The sequence below is a fragment of the Wyeomyia smithii genome, chromosome 1, assembly GCF_029784165.1.
Source record: "Wyeomyia smithii strain HCP4-BCI-WySm-NY-G18 chromosome 1, ASM2978416v1, whole genome shotgun sequence".
Classification (NCBI taxonomy): domain Eukaryota; kingdom Metazoa; phylum Arthropoda; class Insecta; order Diptera; family Culicidae; genus Wyeomyia; species Wyeomyia smithii.
Genome location: NC_073694.1, coordinates 9,815,387 through 9,834,260, shown reverse-complemented (window position 1 = coordinate 9,834,260; position 18,874 = coordinate 9,815,387). Strand labels below are relative to the sequence as shown.

The window sequence follows — 18,874 nt, the reverse complement described above, 5'->3', positions numbered from 1 at the left end:
TGATACCACCTGGGATACGTGCAACCAAGGGAAGATCGGAGAGTTCTTCTTGGAAAACAGCACGACCTAGGAGACAAAATAGGGACGACTATTGAAAGCTCGGTACATGATACATGGATCGCAGAACACCCCGGGTGGCGATCGGATTTTGTTGGATCAGCTAGAACCCCGCCACTTCGACATCGTTGCGCTCCAGGTGCTCTGCCGAAAGGAAGTGAAGGTACGAAGGATTTGTAGCCGCGAGGCACAGAGCTACCAGAGCGGCGGCACAACAAATGAACTGAGTACCGGCTTTATAGCGCTGGACAGGATGCAGAGTGGTGTGATCAAGTGGTAGGCGATTGTTTTTGTTGAGAACAAAAGGCTAGATCTACAACTACACTATCCTCAATGTACACTGCCCTCACGAAGGAAGACACGATGTAGAGAAAAAAGCGTTCTACGCACAGCAGAACAAACTCTACGATAGCTACTCAAGTGGAGACATCAGGATCGTCATCGGGAACATGAACGCTCAGATCGGTAGGAAAGACATATACAAAGCCGGTACGACCGTATACCCTCGTGGCTCAACATCAAGCAGCTCCGGGACTCGCGGTACTACCCACGGTGAAGGGGCTTGGCGCATCGCCTCTCGAAGACGGCTGGTGCTGCATTCGCACAGCTAACCGAGACACCACAACGGCAACACTAGGTATGGAAGCACCGAGTGGCAGAAATGACTGATATGACGGAGAGTGCGAGCCAGCGGTGAATGAGAAGAACCGGACCAATTTCAAATGGGCACGGAACGACATGACCACGATTCTCAGATGAAAGAAGCACCAGCAAGAGGATTCTGAACATGAGGAGCTAGAGCAGCTGTACCGTGCCAGTGATACCGTGTAGTGCCGCAAGCCGACATGTGCAACGACGCAAATGGGAACCTTCTCACAGATGCCAGCGATGGTTGACAGGTGAATAACGATACAGTAAACAGAAGCGGAGCAAGAATTGACCTAGGAGCACAAGCAGCAGCATGTTCATGAAGTTCTTGTGAGATCGGGAAGCTGCCGAGCGAACTCTTCACACATGGGAGAGAGGCACTGGCTAGAGCGCTGCACTGGGTCATTTCCAGAATTTGGAATGAGGAAAAACTGCCAGGCGAGTGAATGGAGGGACGTCGGAGGGAGCTGGACTGCCGCAACTACCGCAGTATCTCGCTTATCAATGTCGCCCACAAAATACTCTCACAGATCCTGTTCATGGGAGCCCGTGCCACCACGGACCAGATCTTCTCAATCCGACAGATCTTACAGAAATGTCGCGAGTACAACATCACATCTTCATCGACTTCCACCATCCACCATGGCGCAAGTGATGTGCTATGTGCGTGTTTCGGGGATACTCTCGAGCCCCTTCAAATCGCTCACCTTCTTGTTTGTTGTTTATCATCGCCCTTGAGGGTGTGATCCGGAGGACGGGTATCGAGACGAGGAGCACGATTTTCACAAGATTCGCGGATGACTTTGACAACATAACACGTATCTTCACGATGGAGGAAACTTACGCCTGACTGGAAGCCGAAGCCAGAAGAATCGGACTGCGAATAAATGCGTCGAAAACGAAATACATGCGAGCGAGAGGCTTCAAGATTAACAACATCAGCCTCTCAACTCAAATCTCTGTAGACGGCGATGAGTCGAGTGCGACGACGCACGAAGTTGACGCTGTACAAAACCCTTATAAGACCGGTATTCCTAACGCTCATGAAGCTCTCGAACGAGAGATGCTGCGGATTATCTACGGTGGAGTACGGACGGACGACAGAGAATGGCGACGGCGCTTGAGCTGCCCACGCTGCTTGGAGAAAACCCCATTGCACAACTGGCGAAAGTTAATAGGTTGCGGTGGGCCGGTCACGCCGTATGGATGCCGGACGACAACCCTGTGAAACCACTTCTCTTCAGCAATCCTGCTAGCACCAGAAATAGAGCGGCGCAGCGTGCACAATGCCTCGACGAGATCGAAGGAGACTTGCGGATGGTGAGACGCCTGGGGAACTGGTGAAACACAGTGAAGGACTGCTTTTTCGACAGTCGCCTTTGCAAGGACTGCAACCGCATTGGCCACAAAGAAGGATACTGTTCCCGTTCGAAGGAGACGAATCAAACGATGCAGATATCCTGAAGGCTCCTGCTTCTAAAAATCCACCAGCCGAACATTCAAGAGCTTCCTCCGCCACCATTAGAAGCTCCACCACAACTCATGGCTAAAGAACAACAACCCCTCGGTACAGCTGAACAGCTACTGGACAATGAAGAAAATGTTCCTGAATAGTTAGACGATGAAGAGCCAGAAACCTCTGATCGACCTAGACGGCTCATTTCGCTGCCTTCCAGAATTCAAGGGTATTGGCTGTTTTAAGGTAAATCATAAGAAGAGTTTTTTTTCATCAAATATGACCCTCTATCAGCCCCTGAAATATTCCTAATAAGGCATCTAACAGAGTCACCCCGTATTATGGCAAGTCTTTTACACAAGTTGACTCGATAGTTGCATACAACATACAAGTCAGAAGAAAAACCGAAAAAGCGCCTGTTGTGTTGTACACAAACATCATCATCATCATCGCCTTCGTCATCAGCTGTTCTGTCAAATGCGAATCACAACAGTGCAGTTTTTGGTTGCAGTGAAAAGTGTAATGTTAAAAAATTTGTTTTTTGTTCTACAATAACAAGGGTTTCGTTCTTTTACATTAATTTCACCAAACTGTGGATATTTAGAAAACCAGCAAACTGCAACGTTTACTCAGGTGAGTTGCTGCTAGTCTTTAGGCAGTTTCCCGTTTCGCTTGTCAACAGATAAGATAAAACGAAACAATTCAACTTGAATCTATCATTCATTGCGAGAGACTTTAATCGTCCCCAGTTGGATTGTTCAGCTTATCTTACGCTGACGGTGCATTCCACTCAGAACGTGAACAAATTTTAAATCCATCAGTCTGTTTTGGACCCTTTCAACCGCAGCAAGATGAAACCGACCGGTGAAGTGCTGACCGCGCTCCGGTCGCTGATGGCCGATTTACCCAACAGCTTGGGCTCGATCAACGCCTATATCATTCCATCGGATGACGCGCACCAGAGTGAGTACCTGGCGAAACGGGACGAACGGCGTGCTTTTATTTCGGGCTTCGATGGCAGCGCTGGAACGGCGGTTGTCACCGAGCGGGAAGCTCTGCTGTGGACCGACGGTCGCTACTACCAGCAGGCCGGTAAGCAGTTGGACTCCAACTGGACACTGATGCGTGACGGACAGCCCGCAACTCCTACAATCGATGCCTGGTTGGCGAAGGTGCTTCAGCCGGGATGCCGAGTGGGTGTCGATGCCAACCTGATGTCAACACGTGCATGGAATCCACTGCAGACGTCGTTGAAATCAGCCGGTTGCTCACTGCTTCCTATCTCGCCTAATCTGATCGATTTGGTTTGGAAGGATCAACCAGCAGCACCGCAAAATCCGATTTTTCCGCTGGGGTTGCATTTGACCGGCCAATCGGTGGCCGAGAAGCTCGCTGCCGTTCGTGAGAAAATGGTAGAAAAGCGAGCTACGGTGTTAGTAGTTAGCGCTCTGGATGAAATCGCTTGGTTTCTCAACCTGCGCGGTGCCGACATCGATTATAATCCGGTGTTTTTCTCCTACCTGCTGGTGACGCTGGAAGATTTGTACTTCTTTGTTGACGAGAGCAAATTTAAGCCCTCAGTCAGTGCACATTTTCAGGCTAATCAAGTTCAGCCACTGATCCGTCCTTACCAGGCCGTTCAGGAGGTGCTGAAAACGCTGGTTGAAGCCAGCGGGAGTCGGGTTTGGATCAGTTTGGGATCGAGTTACGCCTTAACCGCGCTCGTTCCCGAGGAGAAACGAATCCACGAGATTACACCGATTAATCTGATGAAAGCGGTTAAAAACGAAGTGGAAGTTGCCGGCATGCGGCAGTGTCACATCCGCGACGGGGTCGCTTTGTGTCAGTACTTTGCCTGGCTAGAACGGTGCCTGCGGGAAAATCGTGCGGTTGACGAAATTAGCGGAGCGGATCAGCTGGAGAAGTTTCGAAGGTAAGTCCGTTTCTAACACTTATTTTGAAATAGAATTAAATGGCGTTCTATTCTAGCAAGCAGGAAAATTACATGGGTCTCAGCTTCACCACCATCAGTGCTTCTGGTCCGAATGGATCCGTAATCCACTATCATCCATTACCGGAAACGAATCGACCAATTTCCACCAAGGAGATGTATCTCTGCGATTCTGGTGCTCAGTATTCGTATGCTTTGAAACCCTAATTACTGTCGCTCAGATAAACCCAATTAAAACGTGTTGCTTTTTCAAGGGACGGAACAACGGACGTTACTCGAACGGTTCACTTCGGGACACCCAGCGAAGAGGAAATCCATGCATTCACACGTGTGCTAAAGGGTCAGATCGCTCTCGGAACAGCCATTTTTCCGCGAAAGGTGAAGGGTCAATTCCTGGATACAATTGCGCGGAAAGCACTATGGGACGCCGGGCTGGATTATGGTCATGGAACTGGACACGGAATCGGACATTTCCTGAACGTCCACGAAGGCCCTATGGGCATCGGTGTTCGTCTTATGCCGGATGATCCCGGTTTGGAGGAGAATATGTTTCTTTCCAATGGTGAGACTACTATCAAAATGAATTTCATGTTTTATTGCGACTTTCTTATTCAGAACCTGGTTACTACAAAGACGGCAAGTTTGGGATTCGCATCGAGGATATCGTCCAAGTTGTATCGGCCTCTATTGGGGATAATTTCAACGGTCGTGGAGCCCTGGCGTTCAGTACTGTTACCATGTGCCCGATCCAGACGAAATTAATTGATGTTTCGCTACTGACGGAAAAAGAACGCGGCAGCCTGAATCGATACCAAGAAACCGTCCGGGAGACGTTGTCACCGCTGTTGAAGAAGGCCAATGATGTCGAAACGTTGGCTTGGCTGGAGCGCGAAACGCAGCCGGTTTAAAATAGAGTTAAAAAAGATATATATTTTGTTGATAAATGCCATTGTTTTACGTTCAGAAAAATAATAAACTATATTTTCAGCATGTTCTTAAAATATTTTTTGTACGGTCAAACTATCAGAATGTCACATAACGTCACATAATCACATAACTGTAAAGTTATTTCTAGCGTAAAACCTTTCAAATTAGGCGAAGGATGTTACATAATTCTAGACCGTTGTGTTCTCCAGTACCTGATGGCACTTTATCGATTTTCTTACAAAAATTGGACGGGGTCATCATGCATCATAGCTTCACTCTGCGTCTTAATCCGTACAGCAGGCGAAAAGTGACCAGCATGTGGTCTATCTAGGAGCAGGCCTCTCCATATGGGTGTCTCCAGGTGTGCTTCCGAATGTTCAGACGTGCAAAATGGGTTCTACGGAAGGCCATTCCCCTGGCTGCGGCGAAGTTCACTAACCTCAAGCCGTTGTCGTTGGTGGAAGAGTGAAGGCTTTCCCTACCAATAACGGGACGAAAGAACCTGTACCAGTTGGCATAAAATAGACCCCATTGTGGTCCATAGCATCCTGCCCAGCAACTCCTGTCCCCACCTCCTCGTGGTACCAGCCGGGATACGAGTAACCAAGCGAAGATCATGGTAACCAACCCGTGATGGAACCTATGCGTATGCTGACAGGGAAGCGAGAGGTGGGCTGACCTCCTCGAAGGAAAGTTCAGCCTTTCTGACCGTATGTTTCCCAGGTTAGGGCGGCTCATAACAACGTCTGACTCGAAGCGGGCGGCTAAATAAAGAAACGTGCTGTCTCGAATGCTATACCCAAGATGGCAGCCCCATCACGAGACTCGGTAGCATGGCCCTAGTAAGGCAACCTACCTAAATAATTACACTACGAACATTCAAAAAAATAAAACTCGGAACATTAGGCCAGGGGCGGATTAACGCGTAGGCGAAGCAGGCGTTCGCCTGCTCGTCAATCATCGAGGGGCGGCAAACAGACGGCTAATGCGTGTGCTTATTTTTTAAGCGACGAGGAAATTTTTGAAGTAGAATACTTCTCTTAGGAAGTTCGGCTACATAGGGATGTGAAATGAAAATCTAAAACCGAAAAAAGTGAAAAATATGTCCAATTTCAAATGCTGATAAATCGGTTAGTAATCGAGGGATTTCCTTCGTTCTTGCAGCAATAGATTGGAAAATCTTCTAAGATTCTTCCCAAAATAAGATAATTGTAATTTTATTATTCACACTATTGTACTATTGAAAATAGTCAAGCTTTGTCAACACGAAAAATTCGACCTCTGATTGGTCGTTATATGCTTGCTTCCCAAGCACGGTCGACAGGATCATATACCTTGCAATTGACATGCTATGCTGGCCTATATACATGCTATTTGGCCTATATAAGAGCCTGTTTCAGCCGGAGCCGCACATAATAGTTCTAGACAGCGACAACAGCAGTCGTCCTTCCTTAGCAGCAGCACTAGCTCTGTGGTTGGTCACCACGTCTCAGGAGCAGCGCGGTTTTTCTCAGCGTGTGTCGCCAGACAGCCATTATTCCCCCCGTGTTGGGGCAGCATGAAGATTGCCATCAGGAAATCCAATTTCGGAAATCAAAATGCCTTTTTCAAGGCAAATTAACAAGTCATTGAAAGTTAATAATTCTTGTCAACGCAAGCGAGCATTCTGTGTGGCATCCTAGCAATCCAAATTTGTCGCACCCGTCTAATTTACTGAATGTGAAATAGCTTCCACAGTGCATGTTGTCCGTGTATCTTAATTCCCCCAATGTTAGGGCAGCTCAAAGGTTGTAATTAGCAACCGATTTTGAACCGCAACATGCTTTTTTCAAGGCAAATAAAAAATAATTGAAGGTTAATAATTTTCTGGCATCAACACAAGCAGACATTCTGTGCGGGATGCAATCAAATTCTGTTGTAGTTGTCTAATTTCCACTTTATTCAGTAAACCCCCCACTGTAGGGGCAGCGCAAAGGCTGCGATCAGCATAACCGACATTGAATAATAAATTGCCCTGTTAGAACGCATTCACAAAAGCAGTTAGTTCGACTATGCAGAGCTAATATGTAGTCGATTCAATCAATCAGCATAAACAGAATTTCGTCGTCTCCCAGCTGCCAAGTTGCAACATGATGCAACACGCAACAGCGAGCAAACGAAATCGCTTGATGTTACAAACCGCAATAAGATAGGGATTAAAACCGTTGCGTGTGTGAGAACACCATCGGTGTTTATTCGCTGGATACACTATCTACTGTCTACTGAACGCAATAATCTGCTTACATGCGACACGGGGACGGGAACATTTTCTTCAACCAAGCTGCACAACACGGCACAAAACCTGCTATTTTGTTGCTTCAATGAGAGTGCTATCGGTCCGGCTCGACAAGAAATCATTTTTGTGCATCCGAGCTACGAAACTGAGGAAAAACTTTAGAAACTGAAAAAAGAGGTGGAGCTTATCAAATGATCGCTCTGAGCCGGAATGAAGTGACACATATTTTTCAAGTTATATCATTCCACCACGTACGTAAAATAATTCATTCCTATTTTCATCCCTATATAAGAGCCTGTTTTAGTCGAAGCCGCTCAAAATAGTTCTGAACAGCGACGACAGCAGTCCTCCCTTAGCAGCAGCGGGAGCGAGCGGTGGGTACCATCGATAGCGGATAGCGGCCACAACTGTGGCATGGCTGCGGATAGCGTTGCAGTTGCTCAGCAGTTGGGCCAGCGTATAGCGGCCACAACTGTGGCATGGCTATGCATAGCGTAGCTGTTGCAGCGGGTATATCAGCATCGATAGTAGCAGGGTCAGCTGATGCAACGACACTCCCTTCACTAAAATGCTGTTTCAGCGTGGTAGCGGGAAGCATCAGCAGCAGGCTTGCATGAAGTGAATACATCAGCCAGCAACTTTCTCTAAGGCCTCTGCCATAGTAGTCGCGAAAAGCGGCGCGAACCGATTCGCTCGGCCGTAGGTTAGTGTACAGCTCTACTGATGGCTGAACATTAACCTACAGCCGAGCGAATCGGTTCGCGTCGCTTTTCGCGTCTATTATGGCAGAGGCCTAATGGGAAAGTTGTATCATTTTGTTCAGAAGAATATTATTGTCGGTATAATTACAGAGATGTGATTGCGTAAATCCGATTTTGAATTGAACAATTGTTCTTTTGAGAACAAATAAAACACTTATTTGAAGAGTTAATAGCTTTTGGTACCAATAGCAGTATAGTGACAGCCTCAGCGGTAGATGCAGATGCAGCCGATACTTCCCTGAGGCCGATGTAAAGGTAAATGGGAGCAGCACGGCGAAACAGTTCGGGTTATGCTTAGACGCGCGTCATTTTTCGTTGTTGATATTCCCCACATGGAACGACGCGCTTTCTTATGATAGCGGTGGTATTAGCGGTAGATGCATTTGCCAACAAGCCGTGTCTAGTTTTCAATGTGAAAACACCTTTCTCACTGTGTTGACCGTGCGCCTTAGTCCTCACTATCAAGGTAACACAGAGATGTAAGATAAACACTACATCCTATGATAAATTGAACAATTGTCCTTATAAGGACAACAAATGAATTAATGAAGATTTAATTTTAAATTAGAATACTTCTCTCAGGAAGTTCGGCTACATAGGGATGTGAAATGAAAATCTAAAACTGAAAAAAGTGAGAATAATTTCAAATGCTAATAAATCGGTTAGTTTTCGATGGATTTCCTTCGTTTTTGCAGCAATCGATTAGAAAATCTAAGAATTGCAATTTTATCATTCGAACTATTGTACTATTGAAAACTCTTAAGCCTTGTCAAAACACAAAGTTCGACCTCTGATTGGTCGTTATACCGCGCTTTCCCAAGCACGGTCGGCAGAGTTATGGACCTAGTAAATTGGGAATGCATCATTTGGCCTATATAAGAGCTTCATCAGATAATAAACAAACATTTTATCGGATATTAAATTGAACAACTGAAATTTGAAGAACACAAATGATTATTTGAAGAGTTAGAATTTTCTCGTTTTGCGCTATAATCCAAAGGTAATTATCTTCATCTACATGCATACTCTGACTATTATTACGTGTTTGCGTCGCTTAGTGTTTGGCTACGGTCATGCAGAACGCAAATAACGGCGCGATGCGATTCGGCAAGACGAAATCTGTTGAAATGTATAGCTCTACTTCGCCTTAAAAAGAGCTGTACATTTCACCACGGTAAGGCGAATCGCATCGCGCCGGCATTCGCGTTCTGCATAACCGTAGCCTTTGTTCCGTTCCCGTTTAATGATGTCGTATTAAATGTGCATATTACAATTCGGCAGCACTTCAACGTCTCATTTGCACAAAATTTAAAAAGATTCAATAAACTTCATTCAAAATATCAGACAAAAAGAAATTACAATACTGCCAACTGACACGCAAGCAGCCGGGTTATCTTTCTTGTAAAAGTATTCTACTTCAACCTTGCGGTCGTGGCTTTGCATACAACCTTCTTGTGATTTTTCTCTCTCTAGCAGGATTTCCATTCACGTGCGACCCGACCATCCACATTTTCATGTACTAACGTTGTACTAACACTCCACATGCCACAGTCTTCTTGCAAAATTTCAGCTCAGTCGGACTTCGAAAAGTGGTGCCTCCAAGCGGTCAAAATTTCACTTTTTCGGCCGATAAAAAATGCACAGGTAGTTGGTAAAATGTTCGATATTGAAAAAAAATGGTCTTAGAAATGCATGAAACGTCGAGATCTGTCATAATCTCTTAAACTAATTATCTTTAACTCTTTTTGTAAAAATCAATTTATGTAAAAATCAATCCGTTCCATGCAGCAACCAATCTTGTTGTTAGCGATGGTGCCAAGTCATGTTTTGATGCAGTAGACTTTTTCAGTGTCGTGCAAGAAATTTTCAACTTCTTTTCTGCTTCAACTCATCGTTCAAAAAACACATTACTTCTCTTACGGTGAAGCCTCTGAGTGGAACGCGTTGGGAAAGTCGAATTGATGCTGTCACTCCCTTGAGGTTTAATATAGGAGAAATTTATTATGCCCTATATGAAGCAATCGAGGATCTGAAGCAAGATGCGTTTGCAAGAAATACTGCAAAAAGCCTAGCAAAAAAAAATTAAAAAAATCAAATTCTTATGCAGTTTAGTACCTTGGCATTCAATTTTGTTCAAAATCAATTTAGTAAGTAATTACCTTCAAAAAATAAATAGCAGTCTCGAAAACACTATAGACTTGATAGGCAGCGTTTAAAACTTTTTGAAAAATATGAGAAATGAAGTAAATGAAGTAAATCCGGAGTTTCAAACAGAAACACGAATTCGGCCGAGAATGATAAAGAAACAGTTTGCATACGAACAGTCAGATGAACCAATTACATCGAAAAAACTCTCTTTCAAAGTGAATTTTTTCTATTCTGTATTGGATGTAGCTATTGCATCGTTCAATGATCGATTCCAGTTAATGAAAAATCACAGTGACAATTTCAGCTTCTTGTATGATATTCACAGTTTAATGGGTTGTAGTACAGATCAGTTAGAGAAAAGTTGTCTACATTTACAGAAAATCATCACACACAAAAAAGAGTGTGACATCAATGGACATGAAATGCACCAAGAAGTTGTTAGTTTATCACCTTATTGCCAACTGAGACGACTCCAATGAATGCGTTAAACTACATCACAAAAAATCAACTGATTGATACTTTTTCAAATGTTTTTGTATCTTTGAGAATTTTACTCACTTTACCCATCACTGTAACAAGTGGTATTCTTTGAGCTCCTGGAAAAGACATACAATGAAAGCGCAGGAGACACATCCACAGTTCGATCAGCACTACAGCGCGAGAAGTGTTGGGTACAACTGCGGCAGCTGCGTCCAATGAGTGGTTTGACGCTGAGTGCCAGCGAGTGACGGAGGAGAAGGACCGCGCCAGGGGTCACATGTTGGCCACGGCTGTGACTCGTCAGAGCGTGGATAGATATCGAAATGCTAGAACCGCTGAAAAGAGACTCCATCGCCGGAAGAAACGACAGCATTTGGAGCGTCTTCTTGCGGAGGCGGAAGGTTGCTTCTCCAGGCACGATGCGAGGAGCTTCTACAAGAAGGTCAACGGAATTAGGAATCGAAACGTGTCAGCTCCTGTCATGTGCAACGATAGGGAGGGGAACCTGATAACCGATAAAACAGAGGTGGCCAGGCGTTGGAAGGAACACTTTAGTGTGCTGTTGAACGGTGAGGGAAACAGTGGAGTCGAAAGGAGCAGGATGACTATTGAGGATGATGGTCAAGCTGTGGATCCACCATCCATGGACGAGGTGGAGAAAGCAGTGAAAGAGCTAAGAAACTGCAAGGCAGCTGGGAAGGACGGCATTCCCGCCGAACTCTTCAAAGTCGGGAGCGAACAGCTGTATCGTGCCATCCATCGGATCATGCTGAGAGTGTGGTCTGATGAAGAATTGCCCTCGGACTGGTTGGAGGGTCTCATTAGCCCGATCTACAAAAAAGGTCATCGCCTGGACTGTAGCAATAATCGGGGCATAACTCTTCTCAATACCGTGTACAAAATTCTCTCCCGCATCCTGTTCCACAGACTGAGGCCGTTGCAGGTGACCTTTGTTGGCGAGTACCAATGCGGTTTTCGAGGGAGACGCTCCACGACGGACAATATGTTTACCTTGCGATAAATCCTCGATAAATTTCGAGAATTCAACTTACAGACGCACCATCTGTTAATAGACTTCAGGGCAGCGTACGATTCAGTTAAGAAAAATGAGTTATGGCGGATCATGCTCGAACATGGCTTCCCAACAAAGCTGATTAGGTTCATACGTGTCACCCTTGAAGGTTCTACATCAAGCGTCAGGATAGCCGGTGAGATATCGGACCCTTTCGTGACGTTAGATGGTTTGAAGCAAGGTGATGGGCTGTCGAACTTATTGTTCAACATCGCATTGGAAGGTGCTATACGGAGAGCTGGTGTGCAGAGAAGCGGCACCATCATTACCAGTGGTGGGCACCGCTAACCGAAAATTTAGCGACGCTAATCGCTAAGTCGCTAACCGGAAAATTTAGCTCGATAATCGCTAAATGCTAAACGCTAAACCCACATTAGCGGAACTTTCGCTAATCGCTAATCGCTAACTTTTTAATATGTAAATAGTCATATCGCTATATTTATTGCTCGTGTTTTGTAAGATTTGGACCACTTTGATCTGTTTTGGTTAAACAAACGAATACAATTACTTACAAGAATAACAAAAGTTATTTAGCTTGCATTGAAAATAGATAGGGTAATCGCCCCATTATTCATCTCAACAGCTAGGTGCACCTATATTCATCTTTTTTTTTCATTCGTCCAATTTACCGTCAAATTTCTACAAGTTTTTGAAAGTAAATCTATTTGCTTCTCTATTTTGTCAACCCAAGTAACACATGCAACATCTTTTACGAAAAAATGAAAGGAAAAAGTTATAAATAAGTCATTAATAAGTTACAGGGAAAACATTGGGTTTTAATTCACTCGCATTGATGTTTTAAATCGAAATAACAAGTTGAAATTGTAAATACATTACGAATTGCTGTAAAAACTGATTTATAACATGTTTATAACTAGTTTTTTTTCTTGAGAATGCAAGAGAGACAGTGGTGAATATGTGTTTGACAGCAAAACGTATAGTGGAGACAAAATTGAAAAACGGCCGCAAAAGTTGTAGTTCAGTTTTAAATCAGTTGTAAATGTGATTTTATGGTGTGAACTATTTCTTTTTCATCAAATACAGTGCAGATCAAAAATACTGTTATAATATTCAAAACTATATAAAATATTTAACACCCAGGGAATTTATGTTTGATTAAACAAAAATGATAAATTTGTCAGTAAATTATAATCAATAAATTTATCATTCAATTTACTTAAAACAAGAAAATCGTTTGATTTGATCGGCCATGATTTGTTTCAATTCTCTTTTTTGTCTTGCTCAACGATCTTCGGTTTCATTATTATTATTTTAGTCATCGTTAATAACCTCAGATCAATGTTTGAATATTTCTGTTTTACTTAAATTTCAAAATATATTACTTAATGCGTGGTTTAGTTAGGAGAATTTTTCTATTATTTTCTCTACTACAATAATCAAGATGGTGACGGCGATTTTTTTTATAGATTGTAGTAGCTTTATATAGCCTTGCTTAATTGGTTTCACGATTCCATCTCCAAATTGTGGCAGAAATTACTCCTCGCTTGATTTGCTAAAAGAGTAAGAAAGTTCAAATAATTAGTACAAAGTGCATGACATCTTAGTTCACCTTGATGTTTCAATGTACATTTTTTCCAATTATTTTGCGATATTTTTGCCGAAATAAACTTCATAGATAGTGGTCATATAACGGACAAAATCTTTGGGCAATCGGTGTACCCATTAAACGAAGGCTAATAATCAACTGCTTCGTTAGCGCAAGCGGCGTGCTAAAATAATATTCAACACCATATTTCTGTGCTAAAGGCACGTTTCATAATATAATCCTATCGAAAATATATACCTGAGGCTCATTCCCCTAGAGTTCATCTGTTACTTTTTTCTTTATTTCAAATTTGAAAAAAATATGATATTGATTACTATCATATTGTGGTATTTTCGAAGCGCGTAAATTTTAACGAAGTACAAGGTAAATATTCACGACAAATCTGAAATCGCACGTAGATTTATTGTATTTATTCACTATACCAACACCCTATTCTATCAATGAATTGTCTTGATAATTTCTAAAATGAATAGCCATGATTATTTTCGTGGGTCATCTGTTTTGTATGTATTAGAAACAATCATCAGCGAGTAAAATTTCAACTCATTTGTGCAATTTGTTTATGACCTATTAATAACAGGCCACCATTTGTTGGTACTGGAAATGTGAGAGTGGTGGTTATAGTCGTTACAGAGTTGTTTTATATAAGTCGTGTGAACGATTCATTTGAAGTTGAATATATGTTTTATATTGGCTCCGCCCCTTGCGCTTTTTGAGTTGTTAACAAGTTGTATATAAGTTTATACGTTATTGTTATAGTGACGAGATTTGTTATATATCGATTACCTAAACTTATTAAAGACTAACCGTGTTACTTGGGAAGTGGTTGAAAGTTTGACATTGAAAATATGGTAAAATTTGACGACAAATTGACCAAAAAGGCGTGATGAGATGAATATAGGTGCTGAGATGAATATAGGAGCGGTTACCCTACTCTTAGGAATGTTTTCATAAAAATTCAATTATTATCTGAATCGAAAAAGTAGAACCAAAGTTGTCATAATTTCAAGCGCATTGCAATTTACCAAAGTTCTTGGTGTGGCGAAAATTCAATCTATACCTTGTGCTTGTTCTTCAAATGCTCCTGTGGCTTGTACGATAACTGGAACTCCATTCTAGGGTAAAAAAACTGACAAAAGTAACTTTCGCAGTAAAGTATGTCCATCTTTCGAAGCAATTTACGTACGCCATCAGCAATTCACAGTTTTTCTAAATATTTCTATTGTCGCTTCTCTACAAAATTTAGCGAATTAGCGATTAGCGTTTCGAAGGCCAAAATTTTAGCGACGCTAACAGTTTCGCTAACCAGCTCAAAAATTAGCGAAATCGCTAAATCGCTAAGTGAATTTTAGCGTCGCTAATTAGCGAATTAGCGAATTGGCGGAATGGTGCCCACCACTGATCATTACGAAATCGCACATGCTTCTAGGTTTTGCGCATGGTATCGACATTATTGGTATTAATCGTAGAGCAGTGGAAGAGGCCTTCGGACCTCTCAGGCGAGAAGCTGCGAGATTAGGGCTTGTCATAAACTCTGCCAAAACGAAATACATGGTGGCTGGCAGAGTGCGTGGTAGTCCGTCGGAGGTTGGTGCTGCGGTGGTGCTAGATAGGGAAACATTTGAAGTAGTCGACGAATTTATTTACCTGGGAACATTAGTGACATGTGACAACGAGGTTTGCCGTGAGATAAAAATCACAAGAAGGTTGTATGCAAAGCCACGACCGCAAGGTTGAAGTAGAATACTTTTACAAGAAAGATAACCCGGCTGCTTGCGTGTCAGTTGGCAGTATTGTAATTCCTTTTTGTCTGTTATTTTGAATGAAGTTTATTGAATATTTTTAAATTTTGTGCAAATGAGACGTTGAAGTGCTGCCGAATTGTAATATGCACATTTAATACGACATCATTAAACGGGAACGGAGCAAAGGCTACGGTTATGCAGAACGCGAATGCCGGCGCGATGCGATTCGCCTTACCGTGGTGAAATGTACAGCTCTTTTTAAGGCGAAGTAGAGCTATACATTTCAACAGATTTCGTCTTGCCGAATCGCATCGCGCCGTTATTTGCATTTTGCATGACCGTAGCCAAACACTAAGCGACGCAAACACGTAACAGTAATCAGAGTATGCATGTAGATGAAGATAATTACCTTTGGATTATAGCGCAAAACGAGAAAATATTAACTCTTCAAATAATCATTTGTGTTCTTCAAATTTCAGTTGTTCAATTTAATATCCGATAAAATGTTTGTTTATTATCTGATGAAGCTCTTATATAGGCCAAATGATGCATTCCCAATTTACTAGGTCCATAACTCTGCCGACCGTGCTTGGGAAAGCGCGGTATAACGACCAATCAGAGGTCGAATTTTGTGTTTTGACAAGGCTTAAGAGTTTTCAATAGTACAATAGTTCGAATGATAAAATTGCAATTCTTAGATTTTCTAATCGATTGCTGCAAAAACGAAGGAAATCCATCGAAAACTAACCGATTTATTAGCATTTGAAATTATTCTCACTTTTTTCAGTTTTAGATTTTCATTTCGCATCCCTATGTAGCCGAACTTCCTGAGAGAAGTATTCTAATTTAAAATTAAATCTTCATTAATTCATTTGTTGTCCTTATAAGGACAATTGTTCAATTTATCATAGGATGTAGTGTTTATCTTACATCTCTGTGTTACCTTGATAGTGAGGACTAAGGCGCACGGTCAACACAGTGAGAAAGGTGTTTTCACATTGAAAACTAGACACGGCTTGTTGGCAAATGCATCTACCGCTAATACCACCGCTATAATACGAAAGCGCGTCGTTTCATGTGGGGAATATCAACAACGAAAAATGACGCGCGTCTAAGCATAACCCGAACTGTTTCGCCGTGCTGCTCCCATTTATCTTTACATCGGCCTCAGGGAAGTATCGGCTGCATCTGCATCTACCGCTGAGGCTGTCACTATACTGCTATTGGTACCGAAAGCTATTAACTCTTCAAATAAGTGTTTTATTTGTTCTCAAAAGAACAATTGTTCAATTCAAAATCGGATTTACGCAATCGCATCTCTGTAATTATACCGACAATAATATTCTTCTGAACAAAATTATACAACTATCCCATTAGGCCTATGCCATAATAGACGCGAAAAGCGACGCGAACCGATTCGCTCGGCTGTAGGTTAATGTTCAGCCATCAGTAGAGCTGTACACTAACCTACGGCCGAGCGAATCGGTTCGCGCCGCTTTTCGCGTCTACTATGGCAGAGGCCTTAGAGAAAGTTGCTGGCTGATGTATTCACTTCATGCAAGCCTGCTGCTGATGCTTCCCGCTACCACGCTGAAACAGCATTTTAGTGAAGGGAGTGTCGTTGCATCAGCTGACCCTGCTACTATCGATGCTGATATACCCGCTGCAACAGCTACGCTATGCATAGCCATGCCACAGTTGTGGCCGCTATACGCTGGCCCAACTGCTGAGCAACTGCAACGCTATCCGCAGCCATGCCACAGTTGTGGCCGCTATCCGCTATCGATGGTACCCACTGCTCGCTCCCGCTGCTGCTAAGGGAGGACTGCTGTCGTCGCTGTTCAGAACTATTTTGAGCGGCTTCGACTAAAACAGGCTCTTATATAGGGATGAAAATAAGAATGAATTATTTTACGTACGTGGTGGAATGATATAACTTGAAAAATATGTGTCACTTCATTCCGGCTCAGAGCGATCATTTGATAAGCTCCACCTCTTTTTTCAGTTTCTAAAGTTTTTCCTCAGTTTCGTAGCTCGGATGCACAAAAATGATTTCTTGTCGAGCCGGACCGATAGCACTCTCATTGAAGCAACAAAATAACATGTTTTGTGTCGTGTTGCGCAGCTTTGTTGAAGAAAATGTTCCCGTCCCCGTGTCGCATGTAAGCAGATTATTGCGTTCAGTAGACAGTAGATAGTGTATCCAGCGAATAAACACCGATGGTGCTCTCACACAACCCCTATCTTATTGCGGTTTGTAACATCAAGCGATTTCGTTTGCTCGCTGTTGCGTGTTGCATCATGTTGCCACTTGGCAGCTGGGAGACGACGAAATTCTGTTTATGCTGATTGATTGAATCGACTACATATTAGCTCTGCATAGTCGAACTAACTGCTTTTGTGAATGCGTTCTAACAGGGCAATTCATTATTCAATGTCGGTTATGCTGATCGCAGTCTTTGCGCTGTCCCTACAGTGGGGGGTTTACTGAATAAAGTGGAAATTAGACAACTACAACAGAATTTGATTGCATCCCGCACAGAATGTCTGCTTGTGTTGATGCCAGAAAATTATTAACCTTCAATTATTTTTTATTTGCCTTGAAAAAAGCATGTTGCGGTTCAAAATCGGTTGCTAATTACAACCTTTGAGCTGCCCTAACATTGGGGGAATTAAGATACACGGACAACATGCACTGTGGAAGCTATTTCACATTCAGTAAATTAGACGGGTGCGACAAATTTGAATTGCTAGGATGCAACACAGAATGCTCGCTTGCGTTGACAAGAATTATTAACTTTCAATGACTTGTTTATTTGCCTTGAAAAAGGCATTTTGATTTCCGAAATTGGATTTCCTGATGGCAATCATCATGCTGCCCCAACACGGGGGGAATAATGGCTGTCTGGCGACACACGCTGAGAAAAACCGCGCTGCTCCTGAGACGTGGTGACCAACCACAGAGCTAGTGCTGCTGCTAAGGAAGGACGACTGCTGTTGTCGCTGTCTAGAACTATTATGAGCGGCTCCGGCTGAAACAGGCTCTTATATAGGCCAAATAGCATGTATATAGGCCAGCATAGCATGTCAATTGCAAGGTATATGATCCTGTCGACCGTGCTTGGGAAGCAAGCATATAACGACCAATCAGAGGTCGAATTTTTCGTTTTGACAAGGCTTGACTATTTTCAATAGTACAATAGTGTGAATAATAAAATTACAATTATCTTATTTTGGGAAGAATCTTAGAAGATTTTCCAATCTATTGCTGCAAGAACGAAGGAAATCCATCGATTACTAACCGATTTATTAGCATTTGAAATTGGACATATTTTTCACTTTTTTCGGTTTTAGATTTTCATTTCACATCCCTATGTAGCCGAACTTCCTGAGAGAAGTATTCTACTTCAAAAGGCGGATAGAAGCCGCAAACAAGGCCTTTTACGGATTACGTAACCAGCTAAGGTCCCGCAGTCTGCAAATCCGTACAAAACTTGCACTCTATAAAACACTGATTCTTCCGGTGGCTCTCTACGGCCATGAATCATGGACGCTGAAAGAGGCTGATCGGCGAGCTCTTGGTGTTTTTGAGCGTAGGATTTTGCGTTCAATCCTTGGCAGCAAACTAGAAAATGGTGTTTGGCGCTGACGCATGAACCATGAAGTGTACCAGGCATACAAATCGGCGGATATAGTCAAGCGGATAAAACACGGCAGGCTTCAGCGGGCTGGGCATGTAGCGAGAATGCCGGATGAGCGTCAAGCAAAGGCTATATTTAGCAGGAAT

The 18,874-nt window shown here is 43.0% G+C and overlaps 1 protein-coding gene across 3 annotated transcripts; it reads left to right on the top strand.

Moving 5' to 3' along the window:
• Positions 1 to 2,629: 2,629 nt before the first annotated feature.
• On the top strand, positions 2,630 to 5,115 carry LOC129718072 (xaa-Pro aminopeptidase ApepP). 3 transcript variants are annotated; one of them, XM_055668481.1, is made up of 5 exons: positions 2,630 to 2,794; positions 3,009 to 4,094; positions 4,151 to 4,300; positions 4,367 to 4,674; positions 4,728 to 5,115. In XM_055668481.1, the coding sequence occupies exons 2-5, from the start codon at positions 3,013 to 3,015 to the stop codon at positions 5,018 to 5,020; spliced, it is 1,833 nt and encodes a 610-aa protein (XP_055524456.1). In that variant the 5' UTR covers positions 2,630 to 2,794; positions 3,009 to 3,012; the 3' UTR covers positions 5,021 to 5,115. The 3 variants fall into 3 exon arrangements, with proteins under 3 accessions (XP_055524456.1, XP_055524458.1, XP_055524457.1); XM_055668483.1 differs by having other exon boundaries at positions 2,983 to 4,094; XM_055668482.1 differs by having other exon boundaries at positions 2,911 to 4,094.
• The last annotated feature ends 13,759 nt before the right edge of the window (positions 5,116 to 18,874 follow it).